Below are 22,729 nucleotides of genomic sequence, written 5' to 3'. Positions count from 1 at the left end.
GTAGAATACTATTCAGCCATAAAAAGAACAAAATAATGCCGTTTGCAGCAATATGGATGAAACTAGAGATTATACTATGTGAAGTAATTCAGAAAAAGAAAGACAAGTACCATATGATAGCACTTTTGTGTGAAATCTAAGCTATGACACAAAAGGAGCTTATCTGTGAAATAGAAACAGACTCACAAGACTGTGGTTGCCAAGGGGGAGGCAGGAAGGGAGAGGGATGGACTGGGACTTAGGGTTTGATACCCCACCAGACTCCTCTGTCCATGGAGTTCTCCAGGCAAGAATGCTGGAGTAGGGTTTCCCTGGTGGCTCAGTGGTAAAGAATCTGCCTGCCAGTGTACGAGGCACAGGTTCGATCCCTGATCTGGGAAGATCCCTTATGCTGCTGAGTAACTAAGCCAGTGCACCACAACTGCTGAGCCTGTGCAGAGCATAGGAGCGGCAACTACTGAGCCCATGTGGTGCAGCAACTACCGAAGCTCTCGACCCCAGAGCCCGTGCACTGGCCCAAGAGACGCCAGCGCAATGAGAAGCGTGCGTGCTGCAAACTAGAGAGTTGCCCCTGCTCTTGCAACTAGAGTAAAGCTCAGCGAAGACCCAGCACAGCCAAAAATAAAAAATATATATATATAAAGGAATGCTGGAGTGGGTAGCCATTCCCTTCTCCAGGGGATCTTCCCAACCCAGGGATCAAACCTGGGTCTCCTGCATTATAGGTAGATTCTTCACTGTCTGAGCTACCAGGGAACCCCAGATACAAATTGTTACATTTAGAATGGATAAACAGCAAGGTCCTACCATATAGCACAGGGAACTATATTCAATATCTTGTGATAAGCCATAATGGAAAAGAATACTTTTTTAAAAAATAATTAATAAATAAAATTTTTAAAAATTGTACACGTTGGTGCCAGGTCCTGGATTAGTGCTGGGAATGCAGAAATGAATGAGATTGGGTCCCAGCCCTTAAGGAGTCAGCCGCCTAGTGAGAAGGCATCTCAGAGAACAGGGAATCTCGGGACCAGGGTCCACACAATAAGCAGAGGGTGTCACTGGAGCCCAGGAGAGGAGATCCTCTGTGGGGACCGTCCACAGAGTCAATGAAAACATGTCATGACTGAGCAAGGCGAAAGGGAGCAGGAGTGAGCTGGGATCTGCAGCAGGATTGTTCTGGGGTGAGAAGAGTAGCTTGGACACAGGTATAGAGGCAGAATTGATTTGTAATAGGCCACCCTTGCAGGTCTCTGGGCTTCCCTGGTAGCTCAGCTGGTAAAGAATCCACCTGCAATGCAGGAGACCCCAGGTCGATTCCTGAGTTGGGAAGATCCCCTGGAGGAGGACATGGCAACCCACTCCAGTGTTCTTGCCTAGAGAGTCCCATGGACAGAGGAGCCTGGCAGGCTACAGTCCATGTGGTCGCAAAGAGTCGGGCACACTGAGCGACTAAGCACAGTACAACAAGTCTCCCAGCTAATCTGGCTTTGCTGTCCCCCAACCCCCTGCCCCAAAGCCCCGTCCTGAGCCTTTGTCACCCTCCCCTCCGCCACCTGCCTTCCTTTCCCTTCCCTTCCATCTGTCTGCCTTCTTTCCTTCTGATTTTGCTATTCTGACTACCCATCGCCAAGAACCTTTTACAAGGGATGGAGTCTTTTAAATGACATCGCATTTAACTTGCAGTCCGTTCTCCATATGCATGGATCAGATGTAAAACCCTGATATGTACTGACTGTACTGCACCATTTTATATCAGAGACTTGAGCATCCAAGGGATATCCTTGGGGAGGGGATCCTGGAACCAATCCCCTGCCAATACAGAGAGACAACTGTTTTTGCTTTGAGAAGTAGAATTTGCTACCGCATTTCAAGTCTTTGTTATTAGGAGAGTGAAAGGGGCGCAGCTTCCCAGTTTCTCTGAGACTGCTGCAGACCCTTTACGGAGACCTTCATGACTTAAAATGCTTGATCCAAAAGCAGGAGGCAAGTGCTTTGTATTTTCAGTAGGGGAAAGGGGTAATCAGCCAGCCTGTTCATTCCCAGGCTTTGCACAAATGAAGATAGAATTGTAATTTCCAAAAATTTTGTAGACCTTTCATGCTGGTAATTGTAGGATTAATATCTGTGGATTGAAAATATCTACTAATATCTGAAGTTACTCTGGAGTTACTCACAAATTTAACTGAATCTGTGTTGTATTCATCACAACAGCCTCTGTGCATATCTGTGAAATGGTCAAAGATGTTGTTTACTTAGCTGTAGACCAGAGGTTGCAAAGTGGGATGCCATGGACTTACCCTAGCCTACACAAACCTGTTGTTTGCCTTATGCAATGTTGGTGTGTTGGTTTTGCTGTTTTTATTGTTGTTTAGTCTCGAAGTCATGTCCAACTCTTTTGTAACCCCATGGACTGCAGCCCATCACCTCCTCTGTCCATAGAATTCTCCAGGCAAGAATACTGGAGTGGGTTGCCATTTCCTTCTCTAGTAGATTTTCCCAGCCCAGGGATCTGCATGCAAGCAGATTCTTTACCACTGAGCCACCAGGAAGCTCTTAATCTGCATTAGGTTCCAGTACTTGAAAGCAGCAAACATTTTAGGTGGGGAACTGCTGATGGCGTCCTGCTGTCTTTTATAGTCTGGCAAGCAGAAGCCCAGTGTGACTTGTCCTGAATCACAAAGCCCTGGGCACAGATTACTGGGCTCTTGACTTCCTCCCCATGACTCCTTCCATCATATCTTAATGCTGTTCTGAAAGACCACAGCACTTGCTTTTTTCTCATTTCACCTTCTACCCCCTCTTGGTGCCTCCAATTTCCACAAGGCAGGTGCCCCCAGTTTCCATGAGGCAGGTACCCAGTTTCCATGAGGCCCCCCCAGGAGTTGTCACCCCTTACTCAGAACCTCCTCCCCTCCAAGGCTCTGCATGCCAATCATTTCCTTCTCCCCTGTCATCTCGGCTCCCTCAGTACAGCTGATCCTAAGACAAGTACAAGTGCCTTATCTAATTAGGGAATTGAATAAACTCCAGAATCAACTTGTAAAGACTTATTGAATGCAAACTTAAATAATTTCAGAATGTGTCAACTTGAAAAAAACCCCATAAGCTTCATCTGCATAAGAATCCAATTTTCATTTGGCTTCACGTTCATGAATATCACAGTGTTAAGAACACCGGCCCCAGCCTTCTGGATGTAGAGATGTCAAACCCTACCTTGCTGTCTTCAGATCTGTTGTAACCATTTCAAAGAAAAATAAGGTCCTTTATTCAACTAAGCAAAAGAAATTATCTTTTAAAACTCCAACTTAACAGTGATTAGGACAGAAAGTAATGTAATGGAAACAAGTGACATTGTAAAAAAAAAAAAATTGGCAACAGGTAAGGAAAATAGAAGTAAATGGTCAAGTTCAAGTTTACTCCTGGAGGCTGATGGCGAACCTGGCTCCTAGCTATGGGAAGGGCTGTCAGTCTTGATGGTCCTAATCCACTATAAATAAAACTTGAAAAGCACTAAGGAATTGATGACTTTTTCTTTTGTTCCTGTTGGGTTGGAAGTCCTCATCCTCCAGTCAGATCATGTAACTCAGACAACTTGATTTTCTGCCTCATTGGTCGGTGTGTCCGTGGTTCATTGACAGTTGTTCTCTTGCAGGTTCTATATCGAGAGCATCTCATACCTGAAGGACAATGCCACCATCGAGCTTTTCTTCCTGAATGCCAAGTCCTGTATCTACAAGGTAAGAACTACTTCTTCCTGTTTCGAGTTTTCTGTTGAAATCTGAAAGTCTCCTTTGTAGCTGGGAATCCCAGCTTGCTGCCCCTGCTGCTGCTGCTGCTGCTGCTAAGTCACTTCAGTCGTGTCTGACTCTGTGTGACCCCATAGACGGCAGCCCACCAGGCTCCTCCATCCATAGGATCCTCCAGGCAAGAGTGCTGGAGTGGGGTGCCATTGCCCTCTCCAATTGTGATGCTATTGATTAGTAGAAAGTGTGTTAGTCACTCAGTTGTGTCCGACTCTTTGTGACCCTATGGACTATAGCCCCCACAGGCTCCTCTGTCCAATGGATTCTCCAGGCGAGAATATTGGGGTGGGTTGCCATTCCCTTCTCTAAGGGATCTTCCTGATGCAGGGATTGAACTCCGGTCTCCTGCATTGCATCTACTACTTCTATTGATTAGTAGAAGTAATTTCTAAATTAATGGCTATAAATAAATGAGAACTCCAAGGAGCTAAAGCTGTTGTGTGTTTATAAAGTGACTCCTTCCAATCCTGTAACTGTGTTATGGCTCCTTGGATGTGTTTCTTAACTTGATTTTAGGTGTCTCCTTAACTTGGCAACTGTGACCTAAAAGGGGAAACCCAGACTAGTGTGACAAATGCACTAGGTCTCATAAGTATAAATGAACCTATTATAACCAAATGCATGTATATTTGATCATTTTTGGATATTCTGGAAGTATCTCTCAAAAGGATGCTATTGGCACTTTGGGTGGGACAAATTTTTTCATTTATTTATTGAAGTCTAGCTGATTTAGTGGAGGAAGCCTGGCGTACTGTAGTTCGTGGGGTCGCAAAGAGTCGGACACGACTTAGTGACTGAAAAAGAACAAGAAGTTGATTTACAATGTTTTTGCTGTACAGCAAAGTGAGTCATTTATACATATATTCATTCTTTTTTTGTATTCTTTCCCACTGTGGTTTATCCTGGGATATTGAATATCATTCCCTGCACTGTTCAGTAGGGGGCCTTGTTTATCCATTCTATATATAGTAGTTTGCATCTGCTAATCCCAAGCTCCCAATCCATCCGTCCCCAGCCCACCCTGACCCTCTTATCAACCATTGTTCTCTATGGCAGTGGGACATTTTTTTAACTGTGATAAAATTTACCATGGTAACCACTGATAAGTGTATGTTAACACTTAACAGGTATCACATGTTTACCTTGTTGTGCGACCACCATTACCATCTATCCACAGAACTGCTCCTCTTACTAAACTGAAACTCTGTATCCCTTAAACAATGATTCCCTATTCTCCACACCCCTAGACCTAGGCAACTTCTATTCTACTTTCTATTTCTCTGTATCTGACTATTCTGGGTCCCTCATATAAGGGGACTCCTGCAATATCTGACCTTCTGTGTCGGGTTTATTTTACTTAATATAATGTCCTCAAAGTTCATCCATATTGTATCATGTGTCAGAATTTCCTTCCTTTTGACAGCTAATATTCCATTGTATGCATTCCCACCTTTTGTTTATTCATCCATCCTTCAGTGGATACTTGCATGACTTTCACTTTTTGCTTGTTAGGAGTAATGGTGCTATGAACATTGTTGTTGTTCAGTCACTCAGTCGTCTCCGACTCTGCAGCCCCACAGACTGCAGCATGCCAGGCTTCCCTGTCCTTCACTATCTCCTGGAGTTTGCCCAAACTCACATCCATTGAGTCAATGATACCATCTCATCCTCTGTCACCCCCTTCTCCTCTTCCCCTCAATCTTTCCCAGCATCAGGATCTTTTCCAGTAAGTCGGCTCTTCATATCAGGTGGCCAAAGTGTTCAGCTTCAGCAGCAGTCCTTCCAGTGAATATTCAGGGTTGATTCCCTTTAGGATTGATTGGCTGGTGTGATCTCCTTGCTGTCCAAGGGACTCAAGAGTCTTCTCCAACACCACAATTCAAAAGCATCAATTCTTCAGCCTTCTTTAAGGTTCAACTCTCACATCCATATGTGACTACTGGAAAACCATAGGTTTATAAGTATCCATTCATATCCCTGCTTTCAGTTGTTTGGGGTGAATACGCAGAAGTGAAATTGCCCAATCATGTGGTAATTCTGTTTTTCAGTTTTTTAGGACCTGCCTTACTGCTTTCCATAAGGACTGTATCATTTTATATTCCCACCAACAGCACATAAAGATTCCAGATTTGCACATCCTCACCAACACTTACTATTTTCTGGGTTTAAAAAAAAAAAAAAAAACAGCATCCTAGTGGTGTGAGACGATCTCTCCTTGTGGCTTTGATTTGCATTTCCCTGATGATTAGCGATGTTGAGCATCGTTTCATGTGCTCTCTGGCCATTTGTACATCTTCTTTAGGGCCACATCTCTTCACAGTTCTTAATTGAGTGGGACAGTCTCTTGCATCCAACTTCCCATATTCTTGTAGTGTTTCCTTTCACTGGATAACCCAAAATGCCCACAGAAAATTCTGAGGACACGCTCCATCCTGGGGTTGAGAACCGTAACTGGGGCAATGTATTTAAAGTAAAGACCCGCTCTGCACCCGCCGACAAACCTCCTTCTGTTTCATGATCGCAGCCTTAGGCCAGCTCATCAGCAGCCAGGGAGAGGGATTGCTGACAGCTCCTCCCGTGGCACCGTGGCGGGCTTGGCGCTGAGTGCTCTCTGTAAGTTATGTGGCTGAAACTTTGCACCATCTCCAAAGTGAATACTGTTCTTTATCCTAGCTTTCTCTGTGAGGCAGCTGAGACACAGGGTGGTTATGAGATTCACCAGGGTTGCATATCTCCTGAGTGGCTGACGCTGGCAGCCTGACTCAGGATCGCAGAGCTCAGCCTCCGGGCTGCACTGTGCCCTCACAGTCAAACCCTCCACAGAGAACTTCAAAGCCAGCTACACCTGTTGTGACATGGCCAATGGCTGTGTTCAAAGGAGTTCCCATCCTGCTGCCTGTACTTTTCCTGCTTAACTAAACCCAGCTTTGAGGGACTGCAGCAACCCACCACACACTGAAGCACACACACAAGACTTGAAATGGTCTATCAGCCATCACTTTTCCTTCTAGAATGATTTCAGCACCTCACTGCACAAAATAGTTCCACCAAATGCAAGTGTTCAAAATCCTGGAGGCTATGGCAGTGATCAAATTCCATCTGTGAAAGAACCTCGCTCAGTGACGGTTGCTGAACCAGGACTTAACCTGAGCTCAAGCGCAGGGCACTCTGACTAGAATATTTGGGGATTTTGCTAAATGGCAGCACAAAGACGCTAAATGTCATTCTAGGATTTGTGGTTTTCTTTCTCTCTCTAAACCTCATTTTCTCACTATAAAGTGAAAATAATACCAGTCTTACTTACCTCCTAGGTAGCAAGTGTCTGATGGTCTTTGCGTAATCCATGTGAAAGCACTTTGAAAGAAATAAGCAGTGAGGACTGTCCACAAGGGGGCAGACTTGGGCAGTAAATGCTTAGAAAGTCGCTGCCTGGGTGAGATCCCCGTCAACCTTGGCAAATGATAAGTTGCCCCCAGATTGTGCGTATCCAGGCCCCTGGGTTAAGGGAGCGGACGTGGTTTCTCTCAGAGTTGTTCAGTTCAGTCTAGTCACAGATGCTGAGCTGAAGGTGACGACTTCGGTGGTTCTGAATCATGATCACAGAGGTCTCTGGGATTAATGGGAAATAAAAAAGAAATCCCCAGAACTAAATATTATAGGTTCCCCAAGTGGAGGAGGTGATACATTAGGAACAAGCCACATATAGGGTCCAGGTGCCCATGGCATCAGCCTGCCTGCAGACCTGAGTGCCCCTCTAGAGCCCCTGCTCTCTCTTCTCAGCATCTGTCCTGGAGCGTGGTGAGTCCTGCCAGTGAGCTGGAGATGGCTATTCTGGTGGTGACAAAGGAGACAGAATCATGTCACAAGGCCACCTGTCTCTCATCATCAATGATGAGACATTTGCATAATTGACACATAGAGTATATACAATTTTTCTTTTAATTTTATTAGAGTATAGTTACAATGCTGTTATTTTCAGGTGTACAGCAAAATGATTCAGTTATATATATTCATTCTTTTTTAGGTTCTTTTCTCATATAGGTTATCCCAGAATATTGAGTAGAGTTCCCTGTGCTATACAGTAGGTCCTTGTTGGTCATCTGTCTTATATATAGTAGTGATCGTTGTTCAGTTGCTCAGTCATGTCAGATTCTTTGTGACCCCATGGACTGCAGCATACCAAGCTTCCCCTCACTGTCTCCCAGAGTTTGCTCAAACTCATGTCCATTGAATCGGTGATGCCATCCAACCATTTCATCCTCTGTCGCCCCCTTCTTCTCCTGCCCTCAATCTTTCCCAGCACCAGGGTCTTTTCCAATGAGTTGGCTCTTCACATAAGGTGGCCAAAGTATTGAAGCTTCAGCATCAGTCCTTCCAATGAATATTCAGGCTTTATCTCCATGCATAATGGTGTGTGTATGTTTATCCCAAGCTCCTGATTTATCCCTCCGCCACCACGTTTCCTCTTTGGTAACTATAAGTGTGTTTTCTTTATCTTTAAGTCTCTTTCTGTTTTGTAAATAATTTCATTTGTTTAAACATCTCTTTCACATATATTACGTTATGTGAGACTCACGAGTGAGATGGAATCAAGTTTACTGAGGGAGGAAAGTGGTGCTGGAGACACTTAGTAACTTAGTCAAAGACAAGGAACCTGAAGTGGTGGACAGGCTTGGCACCTGTAAATATGTACAGATGGCGGAGGCTCTGGAGCAGAGTGACTGTGATTAGGGATTTGGACTTCGGGGTTCCCTTCCTACCTCTGCGTCTTAGCAACTGCAATAAATGTGGACACCTTCTGTGATGTCTCCAAACTTCATTTTCCTCTTCAGTTGAACAAGAATATTAAAAAAACCCCACCCACTAGCTTTTTGGGAAGATTAAGCCAGACAGATGTGAAGGTGGCCAGCACCCCACCAGGCACGTTACTAGCTCCCATTGAGGTAGAATTGCTCGCTTGGAATCAGATCCAAGTTCATCTTGGCTGCAGTCTTCTGTGCCGCCCGCACTGCCCTCTGGCGACTTGAGGGGCCCGAGAGCAGGGCCAGACGCATCACTGGTGGGTGATGCTGATACTGGCTGACCCAGCACCCTCCCTGTGGCTTGGGAAGCAATTCCTACAATGTACTAGAATCGAAATCTACATTGTTCAGATACAATAAGCTGTTCATTCCCACTTCATCCAACTTATTTCATTCACTTTTTAAAAAGAAAAGATTCTTATTTTTTTTAATATTTATTTATTTATTTGGCTGGGCCAGATCTTAGTTGCAGCTTGTGGGATCTAGTTTCCTGACGAGGGATTGAACCAGGGCCTCCTACATTGGGAGCACAGACTCTTAGCCACTGGACCATCAGGGAAGTGCTTCATCCACTTTTAACACATTTATGTTTATCTAAGTAATATATGATATAGTTTAAAAGTCAAGAGGCTGTTTATGAAAAAGAGCCCACCCCCCACCACTTCCAACAATTTTTAGCTGTTTCTTCTGGTATTTGCCTCTCTCTGCTTCTAAATAACTGGAACAGGGTCTTATTCCTTGATTTATCCATTTTTGATATAAGTAAGGACTGAGGTCTCCTATGCACCCACCCGCACTTTCCCCTTCCCATTTCTCCCAGTGTGGTGATACCACAATCCTACGCAAACGGCATACCCATCCACATACCATTGTTATGACTAACCCAAGTAGCATCCTGGGGTTGCGATTCCTTTTTAGACAACCAGTTATTTTACCTAAAGGTAATAACCATTTTGCCATTACTTGCTTTAGTTTCTATGCATCCATCTTTTTTTCCCAAAAGCTCCTACAGATTTTCAAATGTCTATTTGAAAATAATAGACGTTAATTTCCATACACATTGGGTAATTCATCTGTTCCTCTCTTTGGCTGGGTTTTTTGCTGTTGCCTCTGTTGTTCTTCCTGGGACCTCCCTTTTGGAACGCTCTGTCCTTCTGCTCCCGTCTGAACGTAGCCTCATTTGCAGCCCTCAGCCCAGGATGTCCCCGTTCCTGTCCCGTCTTTCCTTCACCCCAACTCTGGAGTAGGTACTTTGCTTCCTGGGTCCCGAGTCTTCTTGTGTTTTTACACTTTTGTTTCACTGGAGAACGTCCTGCAGTAATCCAGGGAAAATGTATATGGGAAGTGAAATGTCTGGGTCCTTGCACACCTGAAAAAGTCTTTGTTTTGCCATCACATCTGATTTCATAGTTTCATTGGATGTGAAAATACAGAATACCTCTCTCAGTATATCACAGGTGTTGCCTCAGAGTCTTCAAGAGTTGCTCTGGGGAAGTCTGTGTCTGTACACTCTAAGTGGACTACCCTGACCATGACCTCCATGGGATCTGTTAGGATTTCCTTCTATTTCCCTTTATCTGAAATTTCAGGATGGTGTGCCTTGAAGTAGGTCTTGGTAAACCCGCTATGTTGTGTAGATGGACACTTTTAGTCTGAGGTTCGTATTCCTCTTCATATCTGGCGGGGTTTTTGTATTATTTCTTGTATGATGTCTCTCTGTTTCCTCTCTGCCCTCCTTCTGGAGCCCCCACTAATCAGAGGCTGGGCACGACCTCCTGCTTTGACATCTCGTTTCTCCTGTTTTCCTTCTTTGTCATTTTGTTCTACTTTCTGGAAGATTTTCCTCAATGTTATCTTTAATCTCCTCTATTGACTTTTTAACCTTTACTATCATGCTTTGAATTTCTCAGACTTCCTTCATATTAACTGATTTTCTTTAGATACATATAATCCTATTATTGTCTTTGAACCAAATATCCTCTTGAAAGTGAAAGTGAAACTGAAGTAGTCTCCGACTCTTTGAGACCCCATGGACTGTAGCCTACCAGGCTCCTCTGTCCATGGGATTTTCCAGGCAATAGTACTGGAGTGGATTGCCATTTCCTTCTCCAGGAGATCTTCCCAACCCAGGGATTAACCCGGGTCTCCCGCATTGTAGACAGACGCTTTACCGTCTGAGCCACCAAGGAAGTCCCTAAATATCCTCTTATCTCTCCAGTAATGTTAATTATCATGCATGTTCTGTTTCTTTCCAGTTCTTTTTATTTCCTGTTGATTTTTTTGGTCTCTGTCTTTTATGTGGGCTTCCCAGGAGGTGCTAGTGGTAAAGAACCCGCCTGCCAATGCAGGAGACATAAGAGACACTGGTTCGATCTCTGGGTCAGGAAAATCCCTTGGAGGAGGGCATGACAACCCAGTCCAGTATTCTTGCCTGGAGAATCCCATGGACAGAGGAGCCTGGCAGGCTACAGTCCATGAGATTGCAAAGAGTCAGACATGACTGAAGTGACAGAGCGAGCATGCACTCTGCCTTATTGTGTAGGGGGCTTTCCATCCACAACTAAGAGTGAGACACTCAAAAGCTCCCAGTGCCCAGGTGGAGATGGTCCCCTGTGTCTGTGTCCCTAGCAAGCTCGTTCTTTCAGCAGGAACCCCGAGTATCAGCGCTTGGGGTCTTTTCTCGTGACTCTTCATTGCCTTACTTCGCTCCTGGGATGTCAGCTCCCGCTTTAGCATTTGGGGGAGGGAGTGGCCACCACTGGGGTGTAGACCTCCTTTTAATCCCTGATCGCTCTGCCCACTTCATCCCAGCTTCCTGGGTATCATCTTCTCCAGAGAACCAACTTCTGATCTCTTCAACAGCACAAAAGTGAGGAAAGATGTTTTGTTTGTTTATCTTGTCATTTTCCCCAAGCCACGAATGCCAGCTCCCACCCTCCACTCTTCCTTCACCAGGAGGCAGAAAACATAACTACAGTGGGTCCTCTCTCACTTCTCCTTTCTTTTCAGTCCCCTTATTTTCTACCAAAAAGAGCAGGAAATAACAGTCATAATCTGTCCAAGATGCAGAACGTTAGAATCTGGTCAGCAGTGACCAGGGCTGGAAGTATTGCCTTTAAGTGGAGCAGGAGGAGGTTTAGAAAGGGGTCACTGATGCCCCACGTGGCCGTTTTGCTCCAACAGCGTTTCTGTTGTTTTTCAGCTTGGTTGTGTTTCAAGTGGATGATGGAAAGGAAATTTATGGCCAAGGGATGGATAAAACTCATTCAGAAATGTGTGTCTGGTTCCTAGGAAAGCTCACATGGGAAGTGGGCCTGGGATGATGTGTTTTTCCTGGGAAGCGACACAGGAAACCAGAGCTCCTCCTGCCAGGCTTTCCATCTGGCCGTCTCTCTTCTGGGATGTGGCTTCCTCCGTCAACTGGAGAGGCCCATCAGTTAGTCCGGCCAGGGAACAGTGGACTTGTCATGCTAGAGGGAGTGATGGGGTGGACGTGGACTCTAATCCCAGCACTTTCCCCACCTTCAGGATGGAATCCTGCCTGCTTGGAATTCTCCACTGGCCGAGTGAGATTGCTGTCAAAAATTAGTTGCCACAATCATTTTCAAAAGCTTTGCAAAACAACAATTTCTAGGTCATAAAATGTCAAGTGTTTTTTTCAATGTTTAGGAAGAAGGATTCCCTTAGATGATAGGTCTTAAAGTTATAAGGAAATAAAGAACTCTGCAGTCCAGCTTCCAGTCGTCTTCAGTGGCATACCTTCCAAGAGACAAGAAGAGAGGCTCACTTGCTGAAGGACCTTACACTGCTATTCAGTCCCTCGGAGGAGTTATCTGATCCTCAGATGACTTAAGTTGGGTGAAGTAAGGGACTGGTCAAGATGACTAGCTGCCTTGTTTGAATCTCACATTTAAACTGAAGGGGATGACCATCCACTTTTTAAATAAATCCATCTATCACATTTAAATGCTTGATCTCAAAATGTATCTTGTCAAATATTATAACCAAAGAGGCAGGACCCCTGGTCACCATCTGAGAATGCACAGAAATATGTCTTGTTGGGTTGGAGAAAAAGTTGGCACTAGCATTTTTCTAAGTAAATTTTGATAATCAGCTTCTTTTGATGTATCACTGAACCAGACGCATGCTGCTGCTGCTAAGTCACTTCAGTCGTGTCCGACTCTGTGCAACCCCATAGATGGCAGCCCGCCAGGCTCCCCAGTCCCTGGGATTCTCCAGGCAAGAACACTGGAGTGGGTTGCCATTTCCTTCTCCAGTGCATGAAAGTGAAAAGTAAAAGTGAAGTCACTCAGTCATGTCTGACTCTTTGCGACCCCATGGACTGAAGCCTACCAGGCAGGTGCATAGTCAATGTGGAAAAAAAAAAAAAACTTAAAATCCCTCCTTTGTGCTGGGGGTCTTGTCCAGCCTCCTGGGCTGAGATGTCCCCATTAAACTGAGAACATCACATATGATTAAAGTTTGAACAGTCATCCCTGGTCCATATTTGCTACTTGGATCTAAGTACCATCTTCTTGCTGAAATTGAAATAAGCAGTCTTTAGCCAGGATCTTCCAGGAGGTTTGCTAATGAGCAGATGATATCTCTTCTGAAGATGAGAGAAACAAAAGCCCAGAATCAAGTCCCACAGGACAAAGGAACCAATGTAAACATTCATCTCGGACTCACAGAATCCCAGTCCTTATCTCTTAGATGGATGCATGCCGGCTTGGTGTGTATGCTCACATGACAGAGAGAGGAAGGGAAAGAAGACAGAGAGGGCCTTCTGTCTTCAGCTCTCTAGAAACAAACGCACACAGACCCATCATCTGGGCTGTGCCTGCGACCTCCACAGGAGAGATTCCTCAAGATCACGAAATGCAGTGTATGCTGCGGACACTGGGAGAAATCCCCGGGCCACCAAGTGCGAGTGCCCCAGACAAACGTGAAGTGACTCGACTGATGGAAACCTGGCAAAGGGCTCAGAAAGAGGAAGTGTGCAAGACCACATCAGTCTCATCCTGCACCCCAGCCCCTCACTGCCTGGGGGTGCCTTCCTGAAGACACTACAGGTTGTGCAATGAGACGGGGCAGGCACCGGGCACAGCGAGGCTGATGTGGGTGTGAGGACCCACTGGGATGGTAGACATGGTGACCAATACACAGACACGTGCAGACACACACTTCCACAGTGCTTCCCACCTCTTTTTTTTTAAGTCTTATTAAAGATTCCAATAAATTCTAAAACATAAATGCAAAAAAAAAAAAAAACCAAGAACAGAACTGTAAACAGAACAGAGATTCTGCGGAGTTCAGATGATCTGTAAAGACCAGGGAACAAAAAAAATAATAATACAGACTTGATCTTTGTGGTGTGTCTTAGAGTGTCCAAATCACCTGTACAGAGTTCCACGTCACCAGACTTAGTACAGTACTTGAAAAAGAAACTGTTCTCCTGGGAGTTCCTTGGAGGTCCAGTGGTTAGGACTCCCTTGCTCCCAGTGCAGGGGCCATAGGTTTGATCCCTGGTCAGGGAACTGAGTTTCCACAAGTCACAAGGCATGGCCAAGAAAGGGAGAAATGAAGAAAGAAAAGAAAGTGTTCTCCTGATTCTACTGATGAGAAAACTGAAACTCAACGAGGTCCAGTGATGCATTTATTCAAAGTCCCAAAGTAGAAAGTGTCTTAAAGAGGATGGCAGGAAACCATCTTCTTCAGGCATATTGTGGGTGCAAAGAAAGATGGTTATTACAATGGGTGGAGATTTACTAGGGAATCCACTGGACAGCCCTGCAGGTTGTTTTGCTTGAACTTTGCAAAGGTTGTCCTCATGGAAATCTCCTCAACCTACCATGTGGTTGCTCATCATCTTTTCTGTTATAATTCTCTCATGAATCTTCCATGAAAGCTGGAATTTCTCTCATTCCTGACCATGGAGGAATGTTTTTTGTTAAGATTCTCAGTTGAGTCTGAAGACCACCACTAAGGTCCCCGGAGCAAGGCAATCATGACGAGTTCCTCCGGCTTTCAGGACTTTTGGAGAAGGTCCATAACACCTGGCACTTGGGGGGTCTCATGGGGCTCTTTCTTTGGAACACTTGGAGACCCTCAAAGGAGAAATCTTTCTGAGAATATTGTTAACTCTGAGACTGCTGATAAATGACCTCAAGCGTCTTCCTTTAGCAACTTAATCACCTGGGATAAAACCTTGTGGAGTGGGAGAAAGTGGCACCATCTTCCCAGCCCTGTCTGAACTTACACACACCCCTGCAGAGTCACATTTTGTCTTTCCATACCATGAATCAAAAGATCAGAGAAAGCAGCATGCCTTATTCAGTAGAAAGTGAAACAGTGCTTCCCTGGTGGCTCAGGGGTAAAGAATCCCCTGCCAATACAGTAGACACAGGATTCAATCCCTGGGTTGGAAAAATCCTCTGGAGAAGGAAATGGCTACCCACTCCAGTATTCTTGGCTGGGAAATTCATTGGACAGAGGAGCCTGGTGGGCTACAGCCCATGGGATAGTAGAGTTGGACACAATCAGACACAATTTAGCAACTAAAAATCAATACAGTAAAACAGATGTCCGAAGGACATGTGAACTCCGTGACATCACTTTCCCTCCTATCAGCATCTCCCTCTTACCAGTGAATCTCAAAAGAAAATGACTCCATGCCTTCCAGACCACCTTGGATTCCCAAGGAAGACTCTAGCTCAGCAGACAGCCCTGCTCTGCAGATCTCCCCACCCCATTGGCTCTCGGAGCCCTGGGGACACAGAGGAATGTCACACTTTCAGCCCGTGGGTGGTGCCAGATGGGCAAGCACCCGTACCCCTTCCTTGAAGGGCCTTCTGCTCCCTATCCTTCTCTGATTCATCCTCCGTCAAAGGAAAACCCAGCGCCCCAGGAAAGCACAAGGTTTTCGCATGCACTCTGTGGTCTTCTTCAGTTAATCTGCTCTGCTTGAGCAGAAACACTTGAAAGAAGCCACCTGTGTTCAAGAGAAGCCAGATAAGGAAAAGGTGGAAAGTGGAGTCATCTCTCGAATGTTCTATGGGAAGTGGACACCTGGAAACATCTATCCACTCCTCCCCATGGGGACTCAGCTCTTGGGGTTCGAGGCACAGTGGGAAATGTGTGGTGTGGGCAGGAAGCCTAGAGCTCTGCTCCACCTCAGGGGAATTTTAAAGGTAAAAGTCACCTGGGAGGGCCAGGGATGCAAAGGGGAAGGTTTCGTCCTTTGTGAACCTTGTGTTGTAAACAGACCTCGAAATTGGGCAGAGGCTGCAAAGCAGGAAAGAATTTTCTTCCAGTTGGAGGATCTCTTCCCCTGGCCCCCATTCCCCATTCCTAGATTGGGTCTTATAAACACCATTTAGATCTCTGAACTGACTCCTCCGAGGACAGACAATGCTGGTTTTGAGATTTAGTTTTTTAATTTTTGGCTGTGCTGGGTCTTCGTTGCTGCGCCCAGGCTTTCTCTAGTTGCAGTAGTCGTGGGCTACTTTTTGTTGCGATGTGCAGGCTTCTTACTGTGGTGTCTTCTCTTGTGGAGCAGGGGCTCTAGGGTGCGTGGGCTTCTGTAGTTGCGGCGCACGGGCTTAGCTGCTCCGTAACATGTGGAATCTTCCCGGACCAGGGATGGAACCAATGTCCCCTGCATTGATAGGCGGATTCTTAACTACTAGATTATCAGGGAAGCCTAAAGCTGTGATTCTTGAACTCAATATTAAATAGAAACAGTGAGAAGGAATACTGCAGCTCTCTTTCCCATCAGATTTTACAAAAGTGGGGGATGTCTGGGTCACCTTACTTTTCAATCCTTTTGACTCTTACTGATCACGTTCTGACTCTCAGTGTTTTTAATATCTTCACTGGGAGATGGTCGAGGACAGAGAAGGTGGAAACTCACCCCATTTAGAGTTGCTGCTGCTAAGTCGCTTCAGTTGGGTCCGGCTCTGTGCGACCCCACAGATGCCAGTCCACCAGGCTCCCCCGTCCCTGGGATTCTCCAGGCCAGAACACTGGAGTGGGTTTAGAGATGCTAGTTTTCATTTGCCCTGAGGACACATGCAGTTGGGAAGAAAGAATTCATATAAATCAGGTGAGTGTTTAAGTGGGCATCTTAGGTAGCTTGACTCTGAAAAATGGTACATTATGATTAATGTTGCCCCATGACTAGGGGATGGCAGTTCCCCCCAGAACTACAGAATGGACTGTGCAAAACCAAATCAATTAGAAAATGACCACCATCCACCCTCCCCACGTTTGTCCTCTCCCCAAAAGTGTGGATGTTTTCCTTTAGCAGATGAGCCAAGTAATGAACCAAAAACCATGTGCACACGTTCCGGGGCTGTTCCTGATGGTTGGTTTTGAGTTGGCCTCTCCTGGGATGTTAACTATTAGCCACTGTTGACCATCACCTGCAAGCTCAGTGTAAATGTTTGACAGAGCACACATACCGATACACCGACAAGCACACACCGGTGACTTTGGGAAGTCGATTGGTGGGAATGGAAAAGCATATAGTGCGAGTAGAAATGATCCATTGTGGAAACCCTGGACAGTGTTTCTGTTAAATCATTTGTCCACTGTTAAATGATTTACATTCAGTTGGGACCTGGTAATCCCAAGACTGCAATTCCAGGCATTCCTCCACACTGCAGCACTGACAATCTGTATCAATTACAGTGGCCGTAAAGCTCCTTTAGCTGGTTAAGCATAAAGAATTATTGTCCCCGATCCATCCACGTCTCTCTTAGCTCGCACTCCAAGGTGGTTTGGTAGCAAACATTATTATCCATCTTTGAAATTCCTAAACCTGAAGGAGCCTGCAGGATATCCTTCCCTCTAAAGATATAGGTGTGCTTCAGTGCATTGTTTTGAAATACAGGGGCAAGTCCTGGACCACACAAAAATCATTAGAAAATCCATGAATCAGAATTTGGTTTATAATTCAAAGAAAAAAAGTAACTTGTTTTGGTTGTGCTGGGTCTTCATTGCTGCGTGCAGGCTTGTTCTAGTTGTAGCAAGCAGGGCTCCTCTCTAGCTGTGGTGGCTTCCCTTACTGCGGAGCACCAGGTCTAGGGTGCAGGCCTCAGCAGTTGTGGCACACGGGTGTAGTTGCTCTGCAGCATGTGAGATCGTCCCAGACCAGGTATTGAACCTGTGTCCCCTGCATTGGCAGACGGATTCTTAACCACTAGACCACCATCAGGGAAGTCCTGAGAGAAACGTTTTTAAACTTTCTGCAGTGAGTGAAGAGCCCGTATTTGCTCTGACATCATGGTAGTCAACAGCTACCTTGAAGTATTTGAGTACATGAAGAAATGTGTCTCATACAACTGGGAAACTGTATTTTTAACTTTATGTAACTTTAATTTAAAGAGTCATAATTCCATCATAACCTTTTCTCTAGCAAAGTCTTACCACTGGTTCTGAAGTAGAGTTTACAAAGAAAAATGCATGTGGTGATCAAGTAACCTTAATCCATCAATTAATCAGATTGACCGATTTGTAAAAAGCTGGAGACTGATCCATTCCTTAATTTCTCATGAGGACCTAAAGATGAAGCCCTGGAAGTGACTGTGTAGACACAGGACCATTGGAGCTCTTATAAGAGCTTAGGGAATGATGTCAGGGAACGTTTGAGTCCAAGTGATTCAGAAAAGATGTTCTATGGGTGTTTGAGATTCTGGGTAACATCTCAGATAAGAAAGACCTCTCCTCTTTCGGGGGAGATCATAAAGAAATCGTTGTTAAAGTACCAAACTTATCTTACTTGGTTTTCCTTTCAGGAGCTGATTGATGTTGATAGTGAAGTAGTGTTTGAATTGGCCTCGTATATTTTACAGGTAAGTTGTTTCCCTCCATCTTTGTATTCTAGAGCCATATACAGAAGAAATAGGAATAAGACACCTCATGGATGGCAGTTGCTATAACCAGTAGCTCTTTGACTCCTTATTCTTTAGCCACAAGCAGGAAAGAGCTATTAGGGAAACTACACCATAGCAATAAACAGTGTCTCCTCTATTCTCTGTTCTTGTCCAAAATTTTAAGCAGTATCTCTCTGCAAGGGAAAATTGTGTGTATAACCTGAGATTGGGAAACTGAGATCATCTGGTGACCCCCTTTTCTTCAGGTCACTGGAGAAAGCCAAGTAAAAAAAGCTAGAATTTAATTGCCAGGAGAAGCACTGTCATGAAAGATGAGGAAAATACCTTTAAGCTTGTGTGGAAAAAGAGGGATCACTGAATATTAGCCACAAGGGCAAGATCAGAAACACTGGCAGAATGAACTGAAATGATGTCATTCACTTTTTCCTTCAGCAGAGATTTATTGAGCAACTACTGTGCTCCAGGCATTTTGCTAGATTCATTACAGACTCCATGGTCCCTACCCGCAGAAGCCCACAATACAAGACAAAACAGCAAGTACCACAAGATATAGACACATAGTGCTACCCAGACACATGTCCAGGTTCAGAATCTTTACAGTGGAAAAAGTTAGATCAGAGCTTAGAAGTGGAAACTTTCCTTTTCATTATGAATTGCTTTCTTTGTATAGAACTTTCTAAAGTTTGTCTCCTATTCAGGTGGTAAATGCATGCATCCTTCCTTAATTATATTCTGGTAGCTGATAGGATGAAATAGCAGTCAGTTGGAATGATTCAGCAGAGGAGTTCATGATTCTACAGTGCATTTTAAAATCTGTAACACAAATCAGAATGAGTCACTGATGTTGAATTTTCTTCTTCTACAGGAGGCAAAGGGAGATTTTTCTAGGTGAGTTTACCTAGGTTTTTTGGCTTAAAAATGTATTCTATTGCATCTGTATGAAAAGAAACTATTCTGTTATTCTTCATAGGAGGACAGTTTATTAATATTATATATTAATGATGAAATCCAGTTCCCAACTTGTCAGTGGAAAAATTACGTCAAGCAGAGAAGATGTAGTAATAGCAGGAGAATATTCTGTACCAAACGAAAGTTACTAGGGATTTCCCTAGTGGGCCAATGGTTAAGACTACCAAGGGTGTGGGTTTGATCCCTAGTCGGGGAGCTAAGATCCAGCATGCCACATGGTATGACCAAAAACTGAAAGAAAAAAAAATGAAAGTTACTAAAGGGCTGCCATTGGACTTTTCTCCCCCCTCTTTTAGTTCCAACCCTGAAGAGACAAAATGCTAGCCTCTAAAAGGTATCTTTCATGAAAGTGTTAAACATAAATACCCTACTTCTACTTTCCTTCCTTTTCTGGATATTACATTAGGGAGAGAACAAAAACAGACTTAACCATGGGGAAAACTGTGCCCAGCTTTAATAACTCTATAGACCTGCAAACTTCATTCTCAATCTTTCATTTCATTAAGCACGGCCCATTGACTAGCAGGGCTGTATTGCCAGTCTCTCCTGATCTTTAATGGAGTCAGATAGGGGGTGGTCGTCAACCTCCACCAACAGAGCTGTCTGCTCGAAAACAGATACCATTCCTGGGATTCTGTTTTACTAGACACTCCTGAGGGAAGTCTCCAGAACAGCCCATTCTTTAGAATTGAGGCCTAGAGACATGTATTAACCTCATGTATAAGAAAACAGCGTCGGGGCATAGGATTCTGGCCCATTGAAAGGAAATTAACAAAAGTGGTATGAAAAACATGGATCCCTACTTCTTCTCCAATGAAGAATTTGGATGTTTTCTCATGCTTTGGGAAATCTGCTCTGTAAATGTAACCTAACCTACTTCACTTGGTATCTACCTCTACTTATCCAGCTTTGTCAAGTTCATGCTGACTAGGTTTTCAGGTCTTAGCTGCCTTCTCTCTACTCCCCGTGCATTTCTAAGGCTTTCTAACAAAGGCAGAGGCATATGTTCTCATTCAGATATCTCAGCAAAAGCAAAAAAATTCTTTTACAATGTAAAACAAGGGTCAGTAAGCATTTTCTGTAAAGGGCCAGACAGTGCACATGTGGGTTTTGCAGGCCACCCAGTCTCTGTTGCAATTAATCACTTTTCCCTTTCTAAGTGCAGAGCAGCCAGAGACAGTAGGTAATCAGATGAGTATGTCAGTATTCCAATAAAACTTTATTTATAAACTCAGAAATTTGAATGTCATATACATTTTCATGTACCACAAAGTAATCTTCTTTTGACTTTTTTCCCAACCTTTTAAGGTATTTTTCTTAAGATATTTTCCCCCCAACCATTCTTAGTTCACAGGCCACATAAAAACAAGCAGGGGGCTGGATCTGGCCAGTGGGTTGCAGTGGGCTGACCCCTGTTCCTAAAATATAGTCCCTTCAGCTCAATTTGATTATTTGTAGAAGGAGACCTCCAGGCCCCTTTTATTTAGGTTTCCCAAGTTCTTGCTATGAAACAGCGGTAGTCCATTTTTTTTGGATGAAGGTTTATTTATAACCTTAGCAGGAGACCTTGGACATTGTAGGTGGTCCATAACCATTGACCAAATGGGTTGAGGGAAACATTTTCAGGATTTAGAAACTGTACTTTGTTCTATTTTCATTTGTTAGTTTTTTATGTCCTTCATTGCAGTTGAGGCTCTTGATAAGTGCAGGTTCATATCTATTGAAAAAGGGCTCAGGAGTCCCACGAAAAATGGTTTAATAACCACAGATCTAATGACCTCCATCGTCTGGTCTGCTTACTCTGAAGGCACTTTTACCCCCCTTTTCTTTCACCGGCTCTGAACTCTGCTGTAAATATTATTTATTTTTGAGAGTCCCCTGACAGGATGGAATGTGAGCCAGGAACAGCATCATCTGGCCCCACAGATCCTGGGAACGTGGGGCCACAAGGGGCGACCAGCGGTGAGGGGGGCAGGCCTGGCCTCCAGTAACTCATGGCCCCCTCATGAGCTTGTGGAATGCCAGCTTGTTGGCTGCAGAGAAACAAAGGACCCTGGTTTGACTTCATTTGTCAAAATGTTCATCGAAGTTTGTTTGTAGCAGCAGCTGTCTGGGGTGAGAAATAGCTGCCACGGGAGGGGAGAGGTCAGACACCTTATCTAAAAGGTCACTTTATCTCCCAGCATAAAACTCACATCATGGAAGATAGGATTCCCTGATAAACACTGTTCTCCATAGGGGTCCACAGTTAGTATGTTTGAGTGGCCTGGAGTTTGGAACCAGAGAAGAAATTCAAAATTCCTTGTTGATATCTTCCGTCCACATCTGGGAAAATCCCCATAACACTAAAGTGGACCCCATTTGATATGAGATGTTTTAGATGTCCCCTTCTCAGAATTTAGTATTGGAGAATGGTGTTTTTGCTATTGATAATGAATGCCAGCTTCTACATTCTTCATTGTGTTTAACTGAATAGCTTTGACTTATGTGCATGCTCAGTTACTCAGTTGTGTCTGACTCTTTGTGATTCCTTGGACTGTAGCCTGCCAGGCTCCTCTGTACATGGGATATTACAGGGAAGAATACTGGAGTGGGTTGCCATTTTCTCCTCCATGGGATCATCCTGACCCAGGGATCGAAACCGTGTTTCTTGCATCTCCTGCATTGGCAGGTGGATTCTTTACCACTGAGCCACCTGGGAAGCCTTTGATTTATATACAGATCCTGTAAATAAAATGCATTTTCCCGAGCAACATTTGTAACATAAGATGTCAGCTTAGAACACACGGAGCACTTTGGAAGCCTTTATATAATACGTGGTCCAGGGCTTCATTCTGAGACCTTCTGGAATCTAGAGGATCCAATAACCTTTTCAAAGAATGGCTGCACACAGATGGCAGAGGAACTCTTCATAGCCCTTGCGTGCGTGTGTGCAAGTTACTTCAGTCATGTCCTACTCTTTGCGACCCCATGGACTGCAGCCTGCCAGGCTCCTCTATTCATGGAATTCTACAGGCAAGCATGCTAGAATGGGTTTCCATGCCCTCCTCCAGCGGTTCTTCCCAGCCCAGGGATCAAGCCTGTGTCTCCTGCATTGCAGGCGGATTCTTGACCCACTGAGCCTCTTGGGAAGCCCCTTTATAGCCTGAAGATCATGAATCTCTGCCATTCTTTTTTAAAAGGTTACTTTGCCCAGGATGCTGTTATCCTATACATTTACATTTCAGGGAATAGATACAGATTACTTTTATGTAGA

General features: G+C 44.6%; 1 protein-coding gene across 9 annotated transcripts in view; it reads left to right on the top strand.

The window, feature by feature from the left end:
- FRMD4A (FERM domain containing 4A) overlaps nucleotides 1-22,729 on the top strand; it is a 749,223-nt gene that overhangs the window by 602,319 nt on the left and 124,175 nt on the right. For all 9 annotated transcript variants that reach the window (XM_061436072.1, XM_061436071.1, XM_061436069.1 and 6 more), the window contains 3 exons: nucleotides 3,656-3,740; nucleotides 18,406-18,462; nucleotides 19,370-19,392. In XM_061436072.1, the coding sequence (XP_061292056.1) occupies nucleotides 3,656-3,740; nucleotides 18,406-18,462; nucleotides 19,370-19,392 (165 nt within the window). The remainder of the gene's footprint in view (nucleotides 1-3,655; nucleotides 3,741-18,405; nucleotides 18,463-19,369; nucleotides 19,393-22,729) is intronic.

This window comes from Bos javanicus, chromosome 13 (assembly GCF_032452875.1).
Source record: "Bos javanicus breed banteng chromosome 13, ARS-OSU_banteng_1.0, whole genome shotgun sequence".
NCBI lineage: Eukaryota > Metazoa > Chordata > Mammalia > Artiodactyla > Bovidae > Bos > Bos javanicus.
This window is presented reverse-complemented; position numbering and strand designations above follow the sequence as displayed.